Here is a 24,354-nt window from a genome sequence, read left to right as displayed (position 1 = left end):
CCCTTGTCCACCACATCAGGCCCTTGGGCCCCCAGCGGTTCTGGGTTCCCACCGGGATGAGGCTCCCCCGGACCCGCTCGTGCGGGGTCCGGACCTTCAAGCTGGGGTGAGGCTGACGGGCGCCCGTGTCCGGGGTCCGGCTCACCATCCTTGGCCGGGAGGTCCTTAGTGTTCCCCTGGCGAGTTTGCTCCATCCTTTCGGCAACCAGCACCATGCTGACCGCCTCCGCAGACGCAGCAAGATACAGAAACAACGGCTCACCGGGCTCTGGAGCCACCAATACTGGCAGCGAGGTGAGGTGCTGCTTCAGCTCCTGGAAGGCCTGTTCAGCCTCTTCGGTCCAAGAAAATGGACCGGACCTCCTCAATAGCTTGAAGAAGGGAAGGGCCCTCTCGGCCAGCCTCGATATGAAGCGGCTAAGAGCAGCGAGAGATCCAGTAAGCTTCTGGACATCCTTGATGCGGCCAGGAGGCCTCATTGCTTCGATCGTCTTGATCTTGGCTGGGTTTGCCTCGATGCCTCGATGTGAGACCAGGAAACCCAGCAGCTTCCCCGCTGAGACGCCGAAGATGCACTTCTCTGGGTTCAGCTTTGTGCGCGTGGCGCGGAGTCGGTCGAAGACGAGGGACAGGTCCTCCACTAGTGTTGACCCTACCTTAGTCTTGACCACAATGTCATCGACATAAACCTCAACAATATCTCTAATTAGATTACAGAAGGTTTTGTTCATAGCTCGTACAAACGTGGGTAAGGCATTCCTTAGACCATACGGCATGACAATGTAGCAATAAAGCCCATCTACTGTTACAAATGCAGTATGCTTCCTATCCTCTCTAGACATCTGAATCTGGTGTAAACCAGAGTATGCATCTAGGAAAGACAAAAGGTCACACCCGGAGGTGGAGTCCACGATCTGATCGATGCGTGGAAGAGGATAGAGGTCTCTTGGACATGCCTTGTTGAGGCTGGTGTAGTCGATGCACATCCGAAGCTTCCCGTTGGCCTTTGGGACGACGACGGGATTGGCCAACCACTCGGGGTGGTGGACCTCCTCGATGAAGCCGGCGTGTAGGAGCTTGCGGACTTCTTCGCGAATGAAGTTCTGCCGCTCCACGGACTGCTTCCGAGGCTTCTGGCGCACCGGTGTGGCGTCGGGGTAGATCCTCAGATTGTGCTCGATCACTTCCCTGGGGATCCCGGGCATCTGTGACGGTTCCCAGGCGAACACGTCGACATTTGCCCGGAGGAAAGCGATGAGCGCGTCTTCCTATTTCTCCCCCAGGTTCCCCGCGATGCGGGTGGTCCTGGTGGAGTCGGCTCCAATCTGCACCGTCTTCACGGGAACATGGTCCGGATCAGACGGTTGGACATTGGGAGCCTTTGCAGGCGCCTTAGGTTGCGAGGTGGACGGATCCCCCTCGGTACGTGCAGCCTCTGCCGCCAGAGCATGCAGTCTCTCAACTGCAGCAACGGCAGCAGTGCGGTCGCCGTGCACGGTGAGGACTCCGGCAGGGGAAGGCATCTTCAAGACCAAATACCCATAATGAGCAATGGCCATGAAGCGGTAGAGTGCTGGTCGGCCAATGATGGCGTTGAACGGAAGATTCACCTCCGCAACATCGAACAGAACGCTCTCTGTGCGGAAGTTCTCCTCAGTCCCGAACGTGACCGGCAATGTGATGCTCCCCAGAGGGAACACCGGGTGTGGGCCCACTCCGGAGAATGGGCGAGAGGGAGTCAGCTTGGACTCCAGAATCTGCAGCTGCTTGAACGCTGCATAACTGATGACGTTGAGGCCAGCCCCACCGTCAATCAGCATGTGGTAGAGCCTCACGTTGGATATAACAGGAGCGGTGACTAAAGGTAGCACACCAGCTCCGGCCATATTCTCCGGGCAGTCGGATGGCCCGAAAGAGATGGTGGTGTTCATCCACCTTTGGTGCGGCGCCGCCTTCGGGACCCCCGGCTTCACCGAAAGGACCTCCCGGCGAAGGGTCTTCACGTCCCGCCGGGAGACAAGCTCCCAGCTTCCGCCATACATGACGTACAGCTTCTTGCGGCGGTCGCCGTTGTCGGAATCGGAGTCGTCGTCGTGATAGACGCCCTTTAGCTCTCGAGCGGGGGATTGGTACCCCAGCTCCTTCTCCCCGGCCGCGGCCCCGCTGTCAGAGGCCTTCTCCTTGCCGGCCCGCTGGCGAGGAGGGGGTGAACCGTCCTTGGAGGACTGCTCACGCCGCCCACTGACCCGCTTCGCGAGCTTTTGGATCTCGCGGCAGTCAGCAGCGCTGTGGCGAGCGGTGGGATGCACTGGGCATGAACCTCCGCTTCCGCCTTGCTGGCGAGGGCGTTTACCATGTGCGTTCTGGCCCCCAGCCGCTGCCGCCGCAGCTGGCGCCGCCGCTGGCGCTGCTGCTGCAACGACTGGTCCGCCAGAATGCGGCTCCCCGCGACCCCGGTTCTTGTTCTTCTTCTTCTTCTTGCCACCGCCCTGAGCGGTAGCACTGGAGCCACTAGCCTTGGTGTCTCCGTCTTGGGGGGCTGAGTGCCATGCTCGGCCCTCAGCGACCCTGGCACACTTGTCTGCCAGGGAGAAAAGCGTTGTGACGCTTTCCACCTCGTGCGTCGCCAGCTTCTCGAGCATCTTCTCATCACGTACCCCCTGGCGGAAAGCAGTAATAATAGATGCATCTGAGATACGAGGAATGGTACCCCGTACCTTGGTGAAGCGCGAGATGAAAGCCCGAAGTGTTTCCCCGGGTTTTTGCCTCACGGCGTGAAGGTGTGCCTCCACACCATGCTGCTGGTAGGCGCTGGCGAAGTTCGCTGTGAACCTCGCACAGAGCTCTTCCCAGGACTGGATCGTCCCAGGTGTGAGATTCATGAGCCAGGTCCGGGCTGGCCCAGACAGGGCTACATGAAAGTAGCTTGCCATGACAGCGCCGTTACCACCAGCCGCTGTGATGGCGGTAACGTACACCTGCAGGAATTCCGACGGGTTAGTAGCACCGTCGTACTTTTCCGGCAGGTGGGGGTGGAACTTGGGTGGCCACGTCACGGCGCGGAGGTGCTCCGCAAGTGCAGCATAGCCCACCCCGGCCACCGGTGCACCTGACTGAATCCGAGCGTTCACCGGAGGCCTGGGTGCTGCCGCGTCCAGATCAACATTGAGGTTGCATCCCTCAATGTTGAGACGGTTGAGCTCCGCCCGCAAGTCTTCTGTTCGTGCACCCCTCACGGTAGGGGAGCGCACGGATGCCGACGCACCGCCCTGACGCTGGTGGTAAGGTACCACCGCGTTGCCGGGCGGAGGTCGTTGCCCAGTCCTTGCAGAACTGGGGGAGGCCTGAGCCAGGTGGAGGAGACGGTCGACGTCGTCCCGCCACTGCTTCAGGGCGTCTGGCGAGGCTGCCTCAGCCGGGGGGTTGCGAAGCAACTTCCTAGCCGCTGCCAGCGCTCCGCCGCTCGCGGCCTGCGATGGGGCCCTTGATGGGCGCCCTGACTCTTGCCGGCGAGCGGCGCGCGCCGCCGCCAGCGGTGGCTGCTCCACAGGCACAGTTGCCCCTGGAGCAGGAACGCGAGAGGCATGTGGCGTGGAGGATGCCACACCCTCCGTCATCTCCACGTCGTCCACGCGAACCATGGGGACGAAGAAGAGATGAACCGCGACCAGCTAACAATGTTGTCCCCTACCTAGCGCGCCAAATGTCGTGGTGCTGCTAACCACAGCCGGGTGGCGGAAGGCACCCGCCCTAGCCCTAAGGGTGTGTACTCGGGGGGGTAGCTGGTCTTAGAGCAATCTCACTCAAGAACACGATGAACACGGCAGGATTTAGAGTGGTTCGGGCCGCCGGAGCGTAATACCCTACGTCCACTGTGTGTTGTATTGTCTTCCCACGAGAGTGAGAAGGTTGCAAATGCTTGAGTCTGTCTGGCCCTTGGCCTGTGCACAGCGAGCGCCTCCCTTTTATATCTTAAGGGGGTGCGTACACAGCTGTTGGGTCCCCGACAGGTGGGCCCAATGTTGTAGTATAAAATAACGTACTGTTCATACATTATGGCATCGCAGGCAAAGGATATCTCTCTCTTGGATTCCCTCGCCTGCTCCCGGAGCCCTTCGTCCATCATGTCCTGGCGTTGTCTTGTCTGGACGGGGCCTGTCGTAGCTAGTGGCACCGCCCGCCATGTTGCTTAAGCGGGTGGTGTAGCTTGCGGCGTAGGCGGCATGATGAAAAAGTGTCGTGCTGTTGTATCCATTTAATGCTGCAGGCGGGTTCTGCGCGGGTGCGGCACAGGCGGCTGCACTGTGCTCCTTGGTAATACGCGGTGCTCAGCGAGGCCTGACAAAGGCCGTCTCGCGTACCGTGGTGGCAGAGCACGCCTTGTCCACCGCATTAAATGCGGTGGGTGGGCGAGTCTCCCTGCGAAAGGCTCGCGCACGATCCCGCGCCTTCGGGACACGTGGCGGTTCCGGACCCCCACACGGTGATGGGAGTCCGGACGGGCGCAGGAGGTCCCGGACCCCTATGGGGGTCCGGGCCTCGGCGGTCAGCCCAAAGCTTCCCTTCCTTAGAGACACGTGGCGTCTCCGGACCCATCCCCAGGCGGGGAATGGTCCGGGGCCGTTGGCCTGGTGGGGGAAAAGCCTGGCCCGTGGGACCTGGCTACTCCGTCCGACCCGTGCAGTTACGGATAACTACGCGGGTCCTGCCTCACCGCGGTAAGAGTGGGTACCCCTGCTATAGGGTACCGACAATGTTGCAGTCCAGATTAAATTGGTTTTGGAAGTTGGTGGGCTGGGGTGGTTTGGGGTGTGAAATATATATAATTAAATCAGTTTGGTTCAGTTTTGGTCCGGTTCCCCACACCACTAGCAGATTGAACTACGAGCAAGATAACTTGCGTAATTGCATTAAATAGATTTGCGTAATTGCGAGGTACATGAGCTAAGGCTATAGACCCAATAAGGCTTACACAAGCTAGGAGCCAAGCTGGACACTGTCCAAACCTATAATATATCCCATATGGCCAATCTTTTTTATATTTAGCCCAACACACAATTATTTCTTTTTTAGGGCGTCCTCAATGAGAATAACTAGTACTGACTACGTAATCTGCTGATGTAGAGGTGAGAGATAAAAAAAAGATATTTTATACTGTTGGACCCACATGCTTCTCTCACATGTTCTTGGGCTACGTGAAATAGATTAGCTATTTGCTCCTCACTAATGACTACTCTCTCTTCTACTTTTTTTTTATTGCTACATCAAATCTAACTAGCTAAATAGCCAACTATTATGGACGCCCTTACACATAGTGCACTGCCTTTTATCTGCGTGGTAGCCCTCTAAGCCAAAGCTCTCTCACCATGCTTGCAGGTGCAATGAGAGTAACTGGCCCTTTTGCACAAAAGACTAATTATCTAGGATCAGTCCACGATCAGTAATTTCTACCATTTAGAGCAAACGCATCAATGACAAGTGTGGACTAGCGCTGGCATGCTAGAGCAGTTCAACAATAGATCCACATGGCCATTTTTTTTTTGTCTCGAACCGCCGGCGACATCCTAGTTTTTCCGGTTTCTTTCATGAGGAGGCTTGTCACGCAAAAATTATGTATCTCTATCTCTACTCTATACTCTCGTTCTGGTAGTGATCTTCTTATATTAAAGTAGTAATTTTTCTGCAGGATGTATAGGTTTGTTTTCCTTTGGACCGTTTTCATAGCATTGATCAATGAAGCTAACACTTATCTTTCACCCATCGGTGTCTCCATGAGAAAGGTTCGGGTGGCTTTGCTTCATGGGTGGGCCCAAGATAGGTACATGTCGTCCGCTCATGGCAGCCTTCGTGACAGGCTATTGTGAAGCGTATCTAGATCGATAAATGCATATGGTAAATTTCGAAGATTAATTACAATCGTATGAGACTAGCGTGTGTTTTGAAAAAATATCATTTACAAGTTAAGTCTCATATGAAATGTAAAAGGAGTCCCCTCAAATTCGAATGATTATACGTGACAAGGACTCAATTATAAAGATTAAGGATCTTTCTAGTATCAAGTGTCACAAGGATGAAGGACACTTGATTTAGTTCAAGGTTTCATAGTTTCTCATCTTTGACCGTACTATTAAGGGGGTTCTTGAGTTAGTACCTTGACCTAGCGAAAGTTGGCCATAGAGAATCATACACTTGCTTAAGCTCACTTCTAAAAAGCTCAAACAAGTCGGATCAACACTTGGAGAAGGAAGAAACTCAAAGAAGAAATCAATTCCAAGTCATTTGTTAATAGGGCAGAAAACTCAATAGGACCGGTTAAACCAATGCTCTAGCGTTAGTGCAATAGGCAGTGTCTCTGGAGGACAAACAAAAAACACTTATTAAGCACCGGCTAAATTGCTACATAAACACTAGTGCATTGACCAGTGCCTTTGAAGATCAAATACAATAAACTGCTCAGCACCAGTTAAACAGATAGCTCTTTTGAAAGCATCGGTGCATTAGTGGTGCTATTGCCTAGAGAGTTTGTTTGTGTTGAAGGAATTAAGCCTATTGCACCCGTTAAACCGACGACTCAATTAATAGCGTTGGTGCATTGATATTGCTGTTACTCAAAGAACATGTTTCGTAGCTAAATAGGACTTCCTTTAGTATTGGTTAAACCGACGCCCCTAGCGGTTCAACCGACGGTACATTGACGTCAGCAAATTTCCTCTATCAGAGTTCTAACGGCTAGTTTGGAATCAGAGAGACCAGTTAAACCGACACCCTGTCATTGGTTTAACCGACGCTCAGTACTTTTTGCTGAGTGGTTGGTAATGATTATAATGGCTTATGATGCCTTTGACGCACTGAATATCTAAGGTCACCCAAGAGAAGAGAAGAGAGTGATTGAGCCATTAGATGAGGATCTAGAGCTTGAAAATTGATCCAAGCAAGAAGAAATCACCCATTTGAGTGTAGCAAGTGTTCTTGAGCTTAGGGAGAAACTTAGTGTTGGTCAAGTGAAGGCTTAGAAGTTTGTTACTCTTAGTATTTGACATGATGGTCCTGGTGACAAGAAAGTTTTTGGTGAGCTCTTGGAGTTTGTGGGAGCCTCAAGAAGATAAGATTATACATGGTGTGAAGCTCGCCATTACGGAGATGGAAACAAGCATTCTTAGTAGAGACTTGCTTCTTTGTGGGGCAAGAGAGCTTAATCCTTAGTAGGTGCTCCAACATAGATTAGAGGGAGCGTCAACTCCTTGATACTATGGGAAAAAATCTGGTTGTCTCGTGTCCTTCGCATTTACATTCAAGCAATTTCAATTCGTTTGTGCTTGTTCTTCCTCTTGCTTGGTTGCTCTTTGACTAGAACTTATGCATGCTAGTGTGATTTCTTAACTAGATTGTATTCTTGCTAGTGTGATCTCAATTAGGCAAAATGAGCATGTTAGTGTGTTTGTCTACCTAAGGTCCTCTTGTTAGTGTGCTCTAGTTGATAAGTTATCGTACATTTGTGACTTGTGAATTTTGTGCTGTTATTGTTGCTTTTTCTTCCTGATGATGCTATTGTTGGACTATTTTCGAGTTAGTTTTTGTTCTTTGACGATTTCAGCCCGGCCCATTAGGATCCGTGCCAGAATTCTTCTCACCTAACTATATATGGAGGCCGGGCCCTGGTCGAATGCTAACTCCGGTGGGCAGAGCAGCTGCAGAGAGGTTTAGTACCATATCGCTATCGCTAGGTTCTACGCGACGGAAGGCTGGGATGCTGTACAAGAGCAGCTGCCATATGCTTTGAGTATGAATCAAGGAGCTGCGTGGTGAGCACAGTCAGCTCAAGGTGCCCGTCGAAATGATGCTCGGACTATCCTCACCTTTGCGTTATAGCCGTTATTAATTGCCTTTAAAATTCCAAAACAGCATGCATGAAATATTAAATATAGTTAAATAAAATAATTAATTATACAGTTTGTCTGTAATTTACGAGACGAATTTTTTGAATCTAGTTAACCTATAATCGGATAATAATTATCAAATATAAACAAAAGTGTTACAGTACTTTACACCCTAAAATTTAGACATCTAAACATCGCCTTTTACTAAAAAATACCGTGTGCTCGTCACATCAAGCAGCGTACTTCAATTTTTAGAGGGCGCTTTCCTACCGAGGAAGGTACCCAACAAACTAAAATTCAGATTTTGTCTGCCAAGTTCAAAATTTCATCATCAAGGAAACATAAAAAAATCCAAATACTTTCATTTAGTCTGACAAGAGTCATCAGAGATCAAGCGGCGGAGCTGTCCTTCCTGGCGCTCCCCCGGTGGCCGTGGCCATGGTCGCTGGTGGTGTCGAGGAAGTAGAGCAGCGCGCACATGAGCACGCTGCAGACCAGCATGGGGATGGGCCCGAACGTCCAGAGGAACAGGGCGAGCGACACGTAGAAGGCGCGGAGGCCCAGCGACCAGGCGTAGCTGCCGCGGTTCACCGTGCGCGCCACGTACGCCGCGAACTCCTCCGGCGCCGCCTCGCCGCCGGGCGGCAGGCCGCCGAGCAGGAAGCTGGCGTGCGCGTACAGGCGGATGGCCTGCACGTTGCAGACGAAGGCGAGCATGAAGCAGAGCGAGACGGCCAGGTACTTGGCCGCGAACACCTCCCGGGCCTTGCTCCCGTACACCAGCCGCGGCGCCGCCCCGGACGGCGAGGAGGAGGCCGGGGACGTGACGCCGACGAAGACGCTGATGACGGAGACGAGCGTGATGGCCGTGGTGGCCAGCACCGTCGACGCCATGATGTTGTTCCGCAGCGTCTGCACCGCCAGCACGCCGTTCTTCTCGGTGTTCTGCTCCCGTGACAGGAAAGCTAGCTTAGTATAAGGCCGGTCAGAGAGAGAGAGAGATCCGGAGTAGCTTAGGTACCGACAGCAATCATGGCGGCGACCCAGCGCTTGCGCGCGATGGCGTTGAGGCCGATGACGGTCTTGGCCGGGTGGCGGAGGATGGCGTAGAGGAGCCAGAGGTGGTAGCCGACCAGCGCCGCCAGAGCCAGCGGCACCAGCACCAGGTCCAGCCGCTCCTCCCGGACCATCTCTGCCGACGCGCCGCCGGTTAATCCTCGCCGCGCGTTCTCCGGCGACCGGGGCGCCGGATGGATGGCGGCGAAACGAGACGCGATCCTTTCTCCCTTTCGAGCGCGGAATCAGGAATCACCGGGACTGTCCCGGCGGGACACAAATCTTCCTCTCCGGGCTGCTGGGTTGAAACGAGCGGAACAGCTAGGAAGGCAACGCGAGCAAGGAACTCGTGACTGCGCGGCGGGCGCACGCGCGCCGGACGGCGTGAGATAGTGGCATTGGCCCGCGTGCCACCGTTCTGCTGGCGAAGTACTGGTTGAACACCTCGTCAGCGCGCACCTAGCTTGGTGGTGCTGCTGACTTCGTTGCTCCTCCATAGCCGTAGCTTCTGGCCAGTCCCCATAGAGCACAACGGCAAAAACGTGGTCATGCTGGAAACAAAAGGACTTTTTTTTTTCAATACATATTCCACATGTTCTGGCCAGCGATCTGGGCAGGCACAATGCCCATTTCGTTACAATCTGAGTACTCCCTTGCATGAGCGCACGGCCATTGTTCAGATAAGATCGAGCACCACGCTTGCACACGACTGCTGATAGGAGCTACATCATCATACGGACCAGAGAAGAAACTTTCTAAATTACAGCGTCAGTGACTGGTACAGCGAAGGAGAACAATAGAAGACATTATTCTACTGAACATAGTCCTCCGAGTCTTGGTGCAAATACACATTAATTCTGTCTCATACAAGGAGGGATCCCATATGGTTACTCGGTTCACCAGAGAGCTCCTGGTCTCATCCATCAGAAGATGTGGACAATGTCATAGGCAAATCTGCTCATGTTAAGGATGAACTCCAGCACAAAAGTTGACAGTTCAGCTATTTATGCCAATAAAAAGCTGGACGAAATCATTGCATTTTGTTTATTATAAGCGATAGCAACAATAATCTTACCACACTACTACATTTCAGAGCTATAAAGGATTCAGAAGTCACAATAATACCATATCAACTATGTTGCTAATGTTATGAAGACCAAACCAAACCTATCAACTCACGAACACAAGAAACAACACATCAAAGGCATATATTAGAAGTTAGAATGGTAGCAAGTCTTACAATCAAGGATACGACCAAAACAACACGAAGGACTGCAAAATACAAAGGGAAACTCGTTAGACATTATAAAAGAAAAGGGCATGCTAAGTAAATATCCAAAGTAAAAGTCACTACTGACTACCTTAAAAAAACATGTAAACCCTTGCTAATGTCATGCTACCCTACGTTCAAGACTTTTAACAGATGGTAGAAGCAAGATTTATTTCGTGTATAAGGTAATATGGTGCTCTATATTCAACGGCTCACTAAATCCAAGAGATGCTTCCATGCTCAGAAATGTAGAATGTTAATCATTGGTCAAGGTATCAGAAATACAAAGATCACATTAGCATTGCATGGTTTTACATGCTTACTATATGTTGAATCTGCTGAATGATAAAGGAATATATTATTGTATTATTTTTGCATAACTCCAATAAGGCTTACCATAAGACCTCCAAGAACTCCCTCAATTACAATCCTGTTCCAACTGTCAAAGTAGGTATGAACCGAAAATTTGGCCTTCACCAAAAGCCCAAGAGATGCAACCATCATCACAAGCAAGTAGAACACAAATCCCATCAAGCCTGTAAATCCCCAGATTCCAGCAACAACTCCACTAATGATTGACAAGAATGTCCGACTGAAAGGCACAGCAAATTTTCGAAAGTCAGCTTGGGGTACACTGGTGTAGATGGGTGAGAATTTTAAAGGAATTATCAATGGCAGACGACCCTATAAGAAGATTGGTGATGATGGATATTTATTAACTCAAATTAATGTCTAGTTGAGCGGGAATAAGAAAATAATGTCCGGTTAAGGGTGTTCCAGCAACATTAATTGAACAACTAAGCATATGACCCTATGCTTAGGCAGGGCGCTCAAGCAACATGTCTTAGCGGTCACATGAAACATACTTGGACACATGGTACCACTTAACTCCTCTTCACTGCTCATTTCTTTAATCTATTTCTCAATTCAGCCAAAATAAGTGGAACACTCAAACTGCTATTCTTTGCTTAATATTTTGGGTGCTGCGATGCTCAGAGCCTCAGTCACAGAACAACGAGCTCTAATTATTTACCAACAGCCAACAGGTAACTGTGAGTACAAGTTCAGATGCTAGTAAAGTGATTTAACTTGACAGAGAAAAGCGCTAAAAAAATTTCCTGCTTAACACACCAAAAATAGCTCCATTTTAATAGTTGGTTGAGAAATCCTAGTCGCACTGTCTCATTGACTCGTCTTCCAATTGCGATACCAAATCTACTGACTAGTGCAGCTTTAATCATAACTCTAGTGACAAAATTTCAACCCTTGCGCTGTCAATTAGCAACATATTTTGATCCTACACTGCGAATTTAAGCTTCGAACTTGCAAAAGTACTTGGTTTTAGCAAGACATTATTAGGACGCCCAAATCGGAATCGAGATCAGAGGAAACCTAGATATCGCTACTGACCGGATCAGATTAGGTAACCCAAATTTATCAGATTAGGGAGACGAGGACGAAACGAACCTGTAGTTTATGGATTTGATGTTGCTGACGAGGTTCTCCGCGTGGATGATCGGGACGTCGCCGGCGAACCCGCCCCCCGCCGTCGCAGCCGCCGCCATCGTTCTGGTCAGTTCGAGCAGCGAATGCAGTAGACCCGGTATGCAACTCTTTGCATAAAAACCCTCGAGAATGTTTCGTTTTTGTGTCCCAGACCACCACTTTTCCTGTATGTCGCCTCTCGAATAAAGTCCTCAATAATAATTCGAGCTTTTTTTTAGAAAACATAGTATACACGCAAATACTGATATATAGTAGACGGACAAAATTTGAGATTGAGAAGTCATCATAGGCAACTTGAAGTCAACTAAAATGTATTAACAATTTAACAGCATGTTGCTTACCATTAAAAAACAATTTACCAAAAACTGAGCAGATGTATTGACTACTGACTTGCTGTCGTTGCTGAGTGGTCTTAAAATAGAATTTCAATCAATAAAAAATGAAAATCTTAAAATCACATCTTTTCATATTAGAATGACTGACGGCCTTCGACGAGCTTGCCTGCTACAGAATACAAATTGGTTTTCCTTTGGACCTAAAGATTATATGAATCGGTTTTCATTTCTTGAGAGAAATCAAATGCTACCCTTACAATCCTCAAAAAAAAAAAACTCACGAGATGGGTTTGGGGCCTTTTGGGCATTCGACCTGTAGTATGCGGCGTGGCAGTCCTCTTTGGACAGATATACACAATGCATGCGCATTTTTCATTTAAGAAAGTAGAATCTCTGTTTACAATACAACGAATCAACCTGACAGCGACTCCATGTGCATGCCCCTCACAGTGAAATTTGCCCTTATGAAACAGGAAAACGTCTGGCAACAGTTACTCAGTGAAGTACAGCCTGATGGAAAGGGGTTCTACACTTCTACATGTATCTTTCACGATCAAACAGCTTCTGGAGTACAGCCTGCAAAAGCAAAATCCCGCACGGTATTATCCGTATAGTATAACATGTTACATGCCGACAGCCACCGGGCAAAGAACGACAGTGACAGGCACTAACAGAAGAAAACTGCTTAGTCAGGTGACTTACCGGGCAGGTGGTGTTCAGTTTGAGGGACTGAGCGAGCTCGCGAGAGGATACCAGGAGCTTGACAGGCCGGTATTCAAGCGCTTGATTCCTCCCTCTGTTGTCGCCAAAACTAATCAGCTCCCGATCCAAAAGATGCTCAAATGCCTGCCGCAAGCAAGCACGCAAGTTTTGGTCATTGAATCGGATAGAAATATTGTTGATTGCCAATAATGATTGCACTTACTCGAAAACAAACAGTGCTCGCGTACTTATCAGAAGTCTTGTAGGCGTCCTGTATGGATCTGTATTCTGGTAGACAACCAGTTCACCCAATGTCAGTTTTCTTTTCTATCCATGATCACAGGAGGGAGAGTGCTAGATACCTTTCATTATGCTGGTGAAGTTGTATGAGCTTTGCTCCTTGTCTTCTAATCTGTGCATGCACACTAGAATGTACAGTTCCAAAATCGACAGATCTGCTTTCAAGTTTTCATGGCATTAAAATGTCATCGATACATTTCAATGAAATTTTCTAAACATCGAATAACAAAATTGAGAGCAAGTATGTGGGAAATTAAGCATCTTGTGCCATGCAAAAGTAAAGAGAATAGGTGGACAGCCAGAGTGAAAATACACATCTTTTCTTTTAGTGCACAAACCATTCAGAACAAATGCACCTTGAGAGTAATTAAGGGCTACCCAACAAAATATACCTAGTAGGCTGTCCATCTTGGGTTGCCTCTGCATGGAGGAACATGCCTTCACGAAGCTTTCCATTGACAGATATCCAGATTCCATGTCCATGTATGACACAGCTCTGAAACTGAAGAATTGTTTTTCCATATTGAACTGGGCATGAAATTGATAATCATTGATATACGAAGGACCAAAAGCTGTTGAAAACTTACAGAAATCTCAGAATGCTGCTCGTTGTTGCGTCAGCATCCATGAGGGAGTTGAGAATTCCTTTGAATTTCTTATCACTGAAAATGTTCTGCAGGGTATAGGATAACTGATTCATTGTGCAATCTCTTGCACTTGTACTACCTACTTCTTTCATCATTTTTATGGAACCAAAAAAAAACTGCTACCGGGAACTGATTCAAATAATTTCATATAATGACTGCAGGAGTTCAGCCCCGGCCATATGAGATGGATTAATATCTCTGCAAATGGGGAGTCAAAGCGTGGTTTATATCTCCACTCTACTAGGAGCTAGCAAACCAGAATCAAGCCCTGCTGCTGAAATAATATCACATACAGTTCCATTATGGCTTCGGAAAAACATACAGTTCCATTCTGCTGAAGCGACAATTCAACCATGTCTTCTTTTTTGAGCAAGCTCATAAATCAAGCAAACATAAAGCTCATAAATCAAGCAAACATAAAGAATTTTGTTTATTTAACAAGATCATTTGCCATTTCTAGCTGATTGTTCAACTAAACTAACTGTGATGATATGAATTAAGGAAAAGTTATAGTTAGATGCATAATTGTTAAGCAAAATACTATGATAGGTCATGTTGTAGAAAGGATACAGTAAGTCTTGAGTTATAATCCGTGATATAATTTGCCGGTAAACCCAAGTTGTTGGCCAGTATTAGCAAATGCTCCACCAACCTGCATTTTGTCAGATGCCAAGAGGTCAAATGAATAAAAGAGCCTGGGCGAACATTTCATGTTGCCATCTAAAAGATCTGGGTAAGCACAAACCTTTGTGTATCTTCCAGTGAAGAAGGAACAAATAAAAGCTTCCTGTGAGAGAACCGGGATCTAACCCTTTTCTCGAGGAGTTGATCTGCATCCTAAAAATGACTGCTATTGTTAAGAAAACATAATAATCATTGAGAAACTATTAAACTTTATCAGTATACTTTAAAACTGTGAATTGACAATTTTTTATGCACCATTCGGATTCCAAGCTGCCAGACAACTTAATCATAGCTCAGGGATGCTACGGCATGATGACTACTTGATATGCTTCTATATGATGACTACTATACAATCAAGTGTGACATCTGACAAAAATTTGAGGGGACACACTAATCATATGGCACTCAAACACAAAACAAGAAATCAATTCACTAAACAGCATATACAATTGACAGGCTTGAATGTTATATTTCTGGTTAATTATAAGCAACCATGATGAAGTTTAGTTCATACCAAGCGGCAACTCACACCAATGACAACAGCTTGTGATGTGAGAGACTGCATTGCATCAAGTAAGCTGTAAAGCAACCGCTGCTTACCCTGTAAAAAGAACACCATGAACATAAGCCATCTTCACATGTCAAAATTGCCCAAAGAATAAAAGAAAACATGTTATGGCGTTAACCATATTCCCCATGAACAATTGTTTTGTCTGAGTTTAAGTAGCTCTCATAGATAAAAGGGAATTGAGACAAACTCGTTTAGTTGAAGCATAGAAGGCAGCTATTTATTTCAACCTGAGCAAAGAGGTCAAATTCTTCTAGAATAAACAGTATTGTCTTGTGAGCTAGTCCACACTCCCTGCAGAAGACAAAATATAAATGAGCATATATGTATTTAAAATTTGTGAACTAAGGGAATATGGTCCAATACACAAGTATCCATTACGGCATTATTTTTATAGAAACTCACCGCAGCATGTCAATGATGAATTCAGTGTTGTCATCTGAAGAAGCCTAGAAGAAAAGAGATCAGAGCAGCCTATTTTCGACTAAATTTCCTATAAAAAGAGAGAATATTAACTAGACAGCATATGCACCATTTTTGAAAATGATAACTGATGCTCCAAACAAAGCTGCCTGGCAATTTCCTATGAAACAAAAGGCAGAAAGAAAATTAGCCAGGAGGTACTTACAGGCCTACTCACAGAAGCAAGTGCATGGTTGAGTAATTTTGTTAAGGAAAAGGACTTGGTAGTTCGAAAGGTACGAGGCAAGGTTGGAAAAGAACGTGGGTTATGGAAATTAAATTAACAATGAAATATGCAATAGAGTTTCCAAGAGTACTAACCTTAGTAGCACAGTTGTCATCACTATGTAGCATCCCATTTAGCCTGATCTGAAAAGATGCAGTGCATTTATCCACTTGAAGTGCAAGTAACCAAGTTTATAATTCTGGTTAGAACTAGGACACATAACTCTTGTATTTTCGGTAAGACAGTGCATTTAAGAGTAATGCTCAAAACTGCAAAGAAAGGAACATTCATGCTGAAAGGGCATTCTACACTCCACCATTCTTAGTCTCTTCTATCCCTAAAGTTCCTTAATCAAACTGCTATTTTCAATAGCAAGAAAACTTCTGATGTTGTCACTGGTATAGGGGTAGTAGTCATCATGTATGCACAACAGGGTGCTAGCCCATCAAATGCTACAACGCTAGTAACAGTAGAAGTTGCAACAGAAGTTTGTCCGAGAGGTTTAAGCGCATCATCATTTGTAATTTGCAAAATAACATGGCACACGATTCTAGAGAGAAGCGAATTGAATAAAATACAGCGTTGCTGACATACCACGGAAATGGCATCAGGGTGCTCCTTCTTCAGGTCCTCAAGAACCATGTCGACCACCTGCAAACCAAATGGGAATATATCAGGACTAAAGGACAATAAACCAACCGCGTCGCGAAGTTTACCTTCCAATGGGACATTTCATCAAACACCGGCGCCGCAGTTCAGCGAAACAGAAAAGGAGAAGAAGAAGAAGAAAACTGAACCAGTAAAGCAGCCTCACCGCGGCTTTCCCGCACCCGCGGGGACCGAGGAGGAGGACGGAGTTGTTGCAGGCCTCGGAGACGGAGCTAGCGACGAGGTACTTGAGCTTGCTGCCCGGCCCAAAAACCCAGGCGGATTAGTGAGGCTGTTTCGCGCGATGCGGGTGCGGGGATCGATCGGCGGCTCACCTGTAGTTGGTGTCCGGGGAGGACCTGAGGGCGGAGTGGACGAACCCCGGATCGCAGAGCCGGCCCCGGAGCACCGCCTGCGCTTGGCTCGCCACGGACGCCGCCGCCGCCATAACGTCTGTAGGAATCGCGAGAGGTTGGGGCGGCGGAAGTGGGGTCAGGCAGGCAGCCGAGGACGCGCGGGAAAAATGACTCGGCGGCGGCTCGCTTTGCCGCTTTGGCGCCGGTTCTAGCGTGTGCAGCGTGCGGCCGTGCTCCGCTCCTCGCGGTGGCAAGCCGGGCCACGAGGAAACCTTGGAAGTGCGAAATGTTCTCTGGCTGGCCCCGGCCCACGAACTGCGTGGTGGGGCTTGGAGAGAAGTGGGAGGAGGGGGGGGGGGGGGTCGGCGCCGGCGATTCTATTTATCGCGCGCTACCTGGCGCGATTTCGTCGCTGGAGAACTTCGTTGGGTTCTTTTCGCTTCGCAGGAGGCCCATTTAAACACAGCAGCCCATATTAAATCCCTTCTACGTCCTTCCAATTCAGCCGACGCGATTTCTGATCTCTCCTATTTCCTCACGGATTCTGATGACTCCGGTCTAGCATCTTTGAAGGTTTGATTTCATTCCTTCAATTTGGTTCGTTCTCCTATTCCCCTGCTTCTCAAGCGCGTGCCCTTGTGCTTCAATATTCTTCAATTTTCTAGATTGACCGGCGATTCTATTGTTTCTACTAAAACTTTTAGCTTTTTTTTCTAGATTCTTATCCGGATCTAGTTATTTTTTTGTGTGATTTTTGTGTGATTATCTCCCTAATACACGGTGATTCGTGCATCCATATCTACGCATGTGCAGCTATGAGCTTTTTTTTCTACTTTTCCTTGCACATTGATATGGTGATGATCATTTTATCCTGACCCAAGGCCACTGGCATGCCCCAATCGCTTGTGACGCATCATTTCACCTTTTCGGAGCAACATCTCTTTATAAGTATCTACTTGACAAACACAGACTAGGTAGCTACCTACAAGTTCCCTTAACTAGCTAGCTTACCTGCTGTACTTTTACGAGCAATAATTTTCTTCATGTTAAAACATAAAATTGATCAAAACTCTTCAAATAGTTTTTGGAAGGAGTACTGAATTATTTACGTTCACTCCAACAGTTTTGTTTTAGAAACAATTTTGGAGTGTTTCCTGAACATTTTTTGGAAACTTTTTGATTGAACATTTATACGAAACACTTTGCATTGTTTCAGAATATTTCAGTTTATTTGGAACATTTTGGATAAACAGTTATTGAATGTTCTAGATCAATTTCAAAAGTGCACAACTTTTTCTACAGAACATTTCCGATTATTTGGAACATTTTGGGTAAACAGTTCTTGAATATTCTGGAATAATTTCAAAAGTGTAAAACTTTTTCTACGGAACATTTCCGGTTACCCGGAACATTTTGGGTTAAAATTATTCTACAGAACAATCTAAAATGATTCCAAACACACATTGAATGTCTAGAAATATTTTAAAAGTTTGAATCTTTTATTCAGAATATTTTTCAAAACTTATCCGATACATTCTGAATTGTTTTTTGAATACATACAGAACATATTTGTTTGTTCTGCTACAATTTATAGTTTTTAGGTGGAACAACAAAACTTACTACTTGGGAAGACCTTTTTATGAAAACATCTGAATGTTTGGGAATACCTTTTTAAATATTTCAAAAACAAATTTGAATGTTTCAGAATAAACTAAAAGTTTCGGAATATTGTGAAAAAAGGACAATCTACTAAACAAGTCAGAATGTTTCAAAACGCTTTTGAAAAACATATTAATGTTCTGAAACATTTTTGAAATGTTCCAAAAACAAATTTTTGAACTATTTTCGAATTTTTTTTGAAATATTCTAGAACACTGTAGAATGTTTCTGAAAAAACTAAAAGTTTTGGAACACATTGAAAAGCAGAACAATTTGGACATATTGCTAAACAACTAAGACACTGAAATGTTTGCAAAACATATATGATTGTTTTGACATGTTCACATTCAAAATTGTTCCGGAACAATTTTAATGACGACACTCATTTGAATGTTTTGGAGGATTTGAAACATTTTCGGAATAATCTGGAATGTTTCTAAACAAATCTGAATATATCAAAATAATATTGAAAGTTTCAGAACACTGAAAACAAAATAATCTACTAATCAAGTCAGAATGTTCCAAGAACACCTTTTTTTTGGAACATCTGAATGTTCGGGAACACTTTTTGAAATATTTCCAAAACAAAATAAAAGTTTCGGAATATATTTCAAAACAAATCTTAATATTGCGGAATAAACTAAAAGTTTTCAAACATTATGGAAACATGAGAATCTACTAATAAGTCGGAATATTTCAGAACACTTTTGAAAACATCTTAATGTTTCGGAACACTTTTGAAATGTCCTGAAAACAGATCTGAATGTTTCGGAACAATCTTGAAAATTTTCCAGAACATTTTTGAAATGTTGCCGAAACAAATATGCATGTTTCGGAATAAACTGAAAGTTTCGAAACATTCTAACAACAGGACAATCTACTAAACAAGTCGGAATATTTCGGAATGCTTTTGAAAACATCTTAATATTTCGGAACATTTTTTAAATGTTCCGAGAACAAATTTGAATGTTTCGAGATAAACTGAAAGTTTCGAAACATTCTGAAACAGAACAATCTACTAGACAAGTTAGAATGTTTCGGAACACTTTTGAAAAATATCTTAATGTTTCGGACACTTCTGAAAATGTTTTAACGTTCCGGAACACTTTTGAAATATTTCAAAAACAAGATTTAAAATATTTTCAAAACAAATTTGAAATATTCCAGAACACTCTGGAATGTTTCTAAACAAACTAAAAGTTTCGGAAGACTTTGGAAAATAGAGCAATCTGGACATGTTGATAAACAACTCAGAATGTTTTCCAAACACTGAAATGTTTGAAAACATATCTGATTGTTTTGAAACAATTTTGGAGTGTTTCATGAACATTTTTCAAAAACTTTTTGATTGAACATTTCTAGGGAACACTTTGCAATGTTTCGGAATATGTCTGTTTATTTGGAATATTTTGGGTAAAAAGTTTTGAATGTTCTGGAACAATTTCAAAAATGCAAAACTTTTTCTACAGAACATTTCCAGTTATTTGTAACATTTTGGGTAAATAGTTCTTGAATGTTCTGGAATAATTTCAAAAGTGCAAAACTTTTTCTACGGAACATTTCCGGTTACCCGGAACATTTTGTGTAAAATTTATTCTATGAAACAATCTAATATGTTTCCAAACACACTTTGAATGTTTAGAAACATTTTAAAAGTTCAAATCTTTTATTCAGAATACTTTTCAAAAATTATCCAGAACATTCTGAATTGTTCTTGAACAAATTTGGAATTAAAAAAACAATTTGGAATGTTTGACAAAAAATATTTTTGAGAACTTTTTGGATAAAAAGTTCCACGAAGCACTCTTGGAATATTTCCAAACAAATTATGAATGTTCAGGAACATTTTAAATAGTGCAAAACTTTTTTCGAACATTCCAGGCAATTATCCAAATCATTGTGAATTGTTCTCGAACAAATTTGTAATTTGTTTTAGAAACAATTTTAGGAATGTTTGACGAACACTTTTTGGGTAAATATTTCCACAGAACACTCTGAAATGTTTCCAAACAAATTTTGAATGTTCAGGAGCATTTTAAAAAGTGCATAACTTGATTTCGAAAAATTTCTAGTTACTTGGAGCAATTTATACGAAACACTCTAAAATATTTCAAGCATCTTCAATGTTCAGGAACAATTTCCAGAATGTGTTGCCAACATTTTAAAATGTGCAAAACTTTTTTTCGGAATTTTTTCATAGGAACACGTAGAAGTAGGAGCGAACATGTAGATCACGAATTCACGATTTCGCTTTTGCTTCTAGCGCTGCAAATGAGAGGCATTCAATTAACATTTCAGCCCAATAAGCATGATGGGCAACCTTCCGTGTCCGTTCCCCCGCGCGTCGCGTCCGCCCCGGCCACTAAATCGTTTCTGCGACGTAACAATTTCTAATCTCAGAATGCGATAGATAGATGCCCCCGGTCGGAGCGGCGCGGCACACGAGGTCATCGTGCAGGCTGCTGAGTGCTGACAGTGACGAGGGCCTTTGCATCTTCGCAGCGAACGACGAATCAAAGGGTGTTTACTTGATGGAAATTTTTGGTACAAAGCTCATATTAAATGTTTGATCAGATGTCGGGAGAGATTTTCGGGCACTAATTAAAAAACTAATTTCAGAACTCGCTTGTAAACCGCGAGACGAATCTTTTGAGATCTTTGACCGCATCATTAGCACATGTGGTACTGTAGCACTTATGGCTAATCATGCACTAATTAGGCTCAAAAGATTCGTCTCGTCGTGTACATCTAAACTGTGCAATTTATTTTATTTTTTAACTACATTTAATGCTCCATACATGTGTCTAAAGGTGAGGCAAAATTTTTTGGGTGAAAATTTTTGGTAACTAAATGGGCACTTAGTTGCTCTGTAAAATTTTTGAAATAGATTTTTTATATTTGAAGTATTAAATATTAATTAATCACAAAACTAATTACAGAACTCGTTTGTAAACTACGAGACGAATCTAATTAGTCTAATTAATCCATCATTTGCTCATGATTACTGTAGTAATTAATATAGCATTTTAGTGTCTAATCATGACCTAATTAGACTCATTATATTCGTCTCGTAATTTACAAGCAAACTATGCAGTTAATTTTTTATTTTGTATAGATTTAATATTTTATGCATGTAAGATTCCGGTTCGATATGATAAATTTAGAATTTTAAATTTTACAACTATACAAGGCCAAAGAGCGGCCGGCGGCAGGGCATGTCACAAGTCACGCAGCAGCAGCGCAGACGGAAATATTGATCATATGCGCTTGGATTTGACCGGCTATAAAGAGTACGGACTACATCGGGGTGTTTGTTCATTTGTTCTAAACCCTTTTCTTTTCTCCTTTTTCTCTGCACACACTGAGCATCGTCCCACGGTCACAGGGGGCTACTGCCTACGAGCATGCGAGCTATTCTGATCGGTGCTGCCACTGTTGGCGCCATCGGCCATTTGGCCTTGCTCCTGCCTCCATTGTGATCGATCGATCCGCCTCAAAGCGATTGCTGTCGATCGGTGGTGGTTAGTTCAACCAATGTGCGTGTGTTCCCACGAGACGAGAACAGAGGCGAGCCGCCGTGGAGCGAACACATGCGAGCAGCACATGGCGTGCACGCCGGCCGAAAACCGAGGGAGAAAGGCGCGCGCTTTCTCTCTCTCCAGGTCTGCGCGCTTCAGCTCCGCGGCGCGCGCGTGCCGGGTGGTAACGGTCGCACTCATCGACTCTTTCACCCCAACAAAATTCTTAAATTTTTTTTAGTTCAAAATTATATAAAATTAAAATCCGATTTTTTAGAGTCCGGTCTTTAAATTTTTTAGTTCAAAATGTTGGACCCTTTACCATCCCTACGCGTGCGGGCGCACGCGTTGTCGGGCCCGACAACGCGGCACGTGCTGCTCGTGTGTCGCGCAGCTGCCCGGCAGCGGCAGGCCCCGCCGTGTCGATGCGCCCTTGGGCGGCCGAGCGTTTTGAGTGCTCAATGATTGACGACGGCTTTCTTTTACCAGACTATTTTTTTAGCATCATTTACCAGACTATTGAGCATAATAGTTAGTTATAAATCAAGTGATAAAAGTCAAGTTATACAATAGTTATCTCATATTTGTCTCTTATAAAATTTGTAATTATTATATGATACATTTCTTTTTCTTACTCTTCCTCACATACATTTCTATTTGGATCCACAAATACTTATGTTTCCGTGTCAAATTTGGTCCTAGAATAAGAGCCAAATTCTTTTCTCTCTCGTATCTTCTCTCCTCTACGTCAGCAAAACTTTGGTGCTAGAATAAGAGCCAAATTCTTTTCTCTCTCATATCTTCTCTCCTCTACATCAGCAAAACTGCTGACTAGCTTCATTTTAAACCTATTATTGTACTTGCTCCTAGCTGCAGCCGGTGTTCGGGCCCGCAGGATTATATTAGTATTAGCGCTGGTGTTAGAGCCTCCGCCAACTTTTCCGTGGCGTCGCCGTCTTTCAAACGGTGTGTGGCTACTAGTAGGACCTTGTTGGTACCACATTCGGTTCCTGCTTGCTCCGCCTCTAGCTTGGGGTGTGTTTAGTTCGCGAAAAATTTGCGAAAAAGTTGTTGTAGTATGTTTCGGTTTTATTTGGCAATTTATTGTCCAACTATGGAGTAATTAGTCTTAAAAGATTCGTCTCGTCATTTACAACCAAACTGTGCAATTAGTTATATTTTTAACTATATTTAATACTCTATACATGTATCGTAATATTCGATGTGATGTGTATTAGTGAAAAATTTTAGGAACTTTTCGCGTAACTAAACACAGCCTTGGTCGTCTTTGTAAGTGTTTGGGAGTAGGTCTCTAGCTCAGGCTCTATAATGAAGTTAGACACGGGAAGCCATGGGCAGGCATAGCCTTTCCTAGAGATCTGTCTCTCAGGCGCCTAGTTGAAGGTTTTACGTGGTCATGACGTTAGTTTGTGATGCGTCAATGGAGCCTGAGAAGAATGCAAGAGCTCAGTACCATAGTTACGGTGATATTAGGCCTTCTCCGGTGGCGGGGCAAACCTGCCTAGGTGAGGTGTCAGACCCACTACCGCTGGAGCACAACCGCATCCTGCGTTCAGCCAGAAATCGCACCTCAAATGGGATTCGAGGCATACGAAATAAACAAACATATGTATACAGTGAATGTTACAGTGAACCACACCTAGGACACGAGATGTTCTTGAGAAACGAGCAAAAATATTTTTTTATATATCACGGGCCCACATGAGGGTGCGGACGACTGGAAGAAGGAAGTAGTTTTGGCACCCAGTGTTGGTGTCATATTTTCACGCCACGTATGAGTACATATCGAATCCACCACTAGAGAAGGCCTTATGGGTTATGACAACAAGCAACAATTGGTGATTCTTGTTTCCACGGTTCAGACTTAACACAAACATGGTACATGGACCGGCCTCATAAACGGACATTTATAGAGATGACTTTGTTGATTACGAGCGAAGAGCTCTCAAGGAAAAGGAAGTAGCCCGTCACGAGGTCGCTTGCAAATTGCAACGCATGCCGACACGAAACCAAACCGGCAAAAGAAAGGGCGGCGAAAAGACCAGGGACAGCAAGTACGCATATATTCCGAGCCAGCCGCGGCCGGGTCCTCTGGGCGCCAAATAAAGCGGCTGCTGCAGCGTTTCTTGACTCCTCGCCGTCGTCGTCCCGTCCGAAAGCGCCCATCATTCACGTACTGATCGCCCCGAGAGGAGGGGGATGCTGCGCCAACACGCGCCGCCACTACCGCCGGCCGGTTTGTGATTGTGACAGCGAGCACGCTCGTGGGCGCTCGGCACAACGGCCACAGACCAAAGTTTTCCTAGTCCTAGCTAGAAAGGGCGCGCCCGCGAGCGAATCTAGCCATTTCGACCAGTAGATGACGCGGCCTTTTCCTGTCTGCCAATGGGGCCGGCCGGGTCTCGATCGCCCTTCGTTCTCTGCTCGTGAATCGGGATATGATGGAGCTTGATCTGAAGGATGAGAAAGGGTCATGCGCGGCCGGCCGGCAACGGCAAGAGCTATAGAATCCTAGGATC

General features: G+C 45.5%; 3 protein-coding genes across 4 annotated transcripts; all 3 read right to left on the bottom strand.

Annotated features, from left to right (window-relative positions):
* Window positions 1-8,160: 8,160 nt before the first annotated feature.
* Window positions 8,161-11,799, bottom strand: LOC120707639. Its single transcript, XM_039992583.1, has 4 exons — window positions 11,671-11,799; window positions 10,186-10,795; window positions 8,903-9,887; window positions 8,161-8,822 (listed from the first exon to the last, which is right to left on the bottom strand). The coding sequence occupies exons 3-4, from the start codon at window positions 9,065-9,067 to the stop codon at window positions 8,268-8,270; spliced, it is 720 nt and encodes a 239-aa protein (XP_039848517.1). The 5' UTR covers window positions 9,068-9,887; window positions 10,186-10,795; window positions 11,671-11,799; the 3' UTR covers window positions 8,161-8,267.
* LOC120710140 (ER membrane protein complex subunit 6-like) lies at window positions 10,176-11,768 on the bottom strand. Its single transcript, XM_039995803.1, has 3 exons — window positions 11,671-11,768; window positions 10,600-10,795; window positions 10,176-10,205 (listed from the first exon to the last, which is right to left on the bottom strand). Exons 1-3 carry the CDS (start codon window positions 11,766-11,768, stop codon window positions 10,176-10,178), a joined length of 324 nt encoding a protein of 107 aa, XP_039851737.1.
* A 596-nt stretch (window positions 11,800-12,395) lies between the features above and the next one.
* On the bottom strand, window positions 12,396-16,864 carry LOC120707637 (origin of replication complex subunit 4-like). Of its 2 annotated transcripts, none has more exons than XM_039992580.1 (16): window positions 16,617-16,864; window positions 16,448-16,538; window positions 16,228-16,284; window positions 15,729-15,776; window positions 15,478-15,528; window positions 15,351-15,394; window positions 15,176-15,239; window positions 14,892-14,978; window positions 14,439-14,530; window positions 14,264-14,345; window positions 13,634-13,737; window positions 13,439-13,548; window positions 13,109-13,201; window positions 12,970-13,034; window positions 12,747-12,890; window positions 12,396-12,620 (listed from the first exon to the last, which is right to left on the bottom strand). In XM_039992580.1, the coding sequence occupies exons 1-16, from the start codon at window positions 16,727-16,729 to the stop codon at window positions 12,579-12,581; spliced, it is 1,287 nt and encodes a 428-aa protein (XP_039848514.1). In that variant the 5' UTR covers window positions 16,730-16,864; the 3' UTR covers window positions 12,396-12,578. The 2 variants fall into 2 exon arrangements, with proteins under 2 accessions (XP_039848514.1, XP_039848515.1); XM_039992581.1 differs by having other exon boundaries at window positions 13,634-13,719; window positions 16,617-16,860.
* Between the last annotated feature and the right edge of the window lie 7,490 nt (window positions 16,865-24,354).

Source organism: Panicum virgatum, chromosome 5K (genome assembly GCF_016808335.1).
Source record: "Panicum virgatum strain AP13 chromosome 5K, P.virgatum_v5, whole genome shotgun sequence".
NCBI lineage: Eukaryota > Viridiplantae > Streptophyta > Magnoliopsida > Poales > Poaceae > Panicum > Panicum virgatum.
Note: the sequence above shows the minus strand (reverse complement) of the source record. Positions and strands in the feature narration are given on the sequence as shown.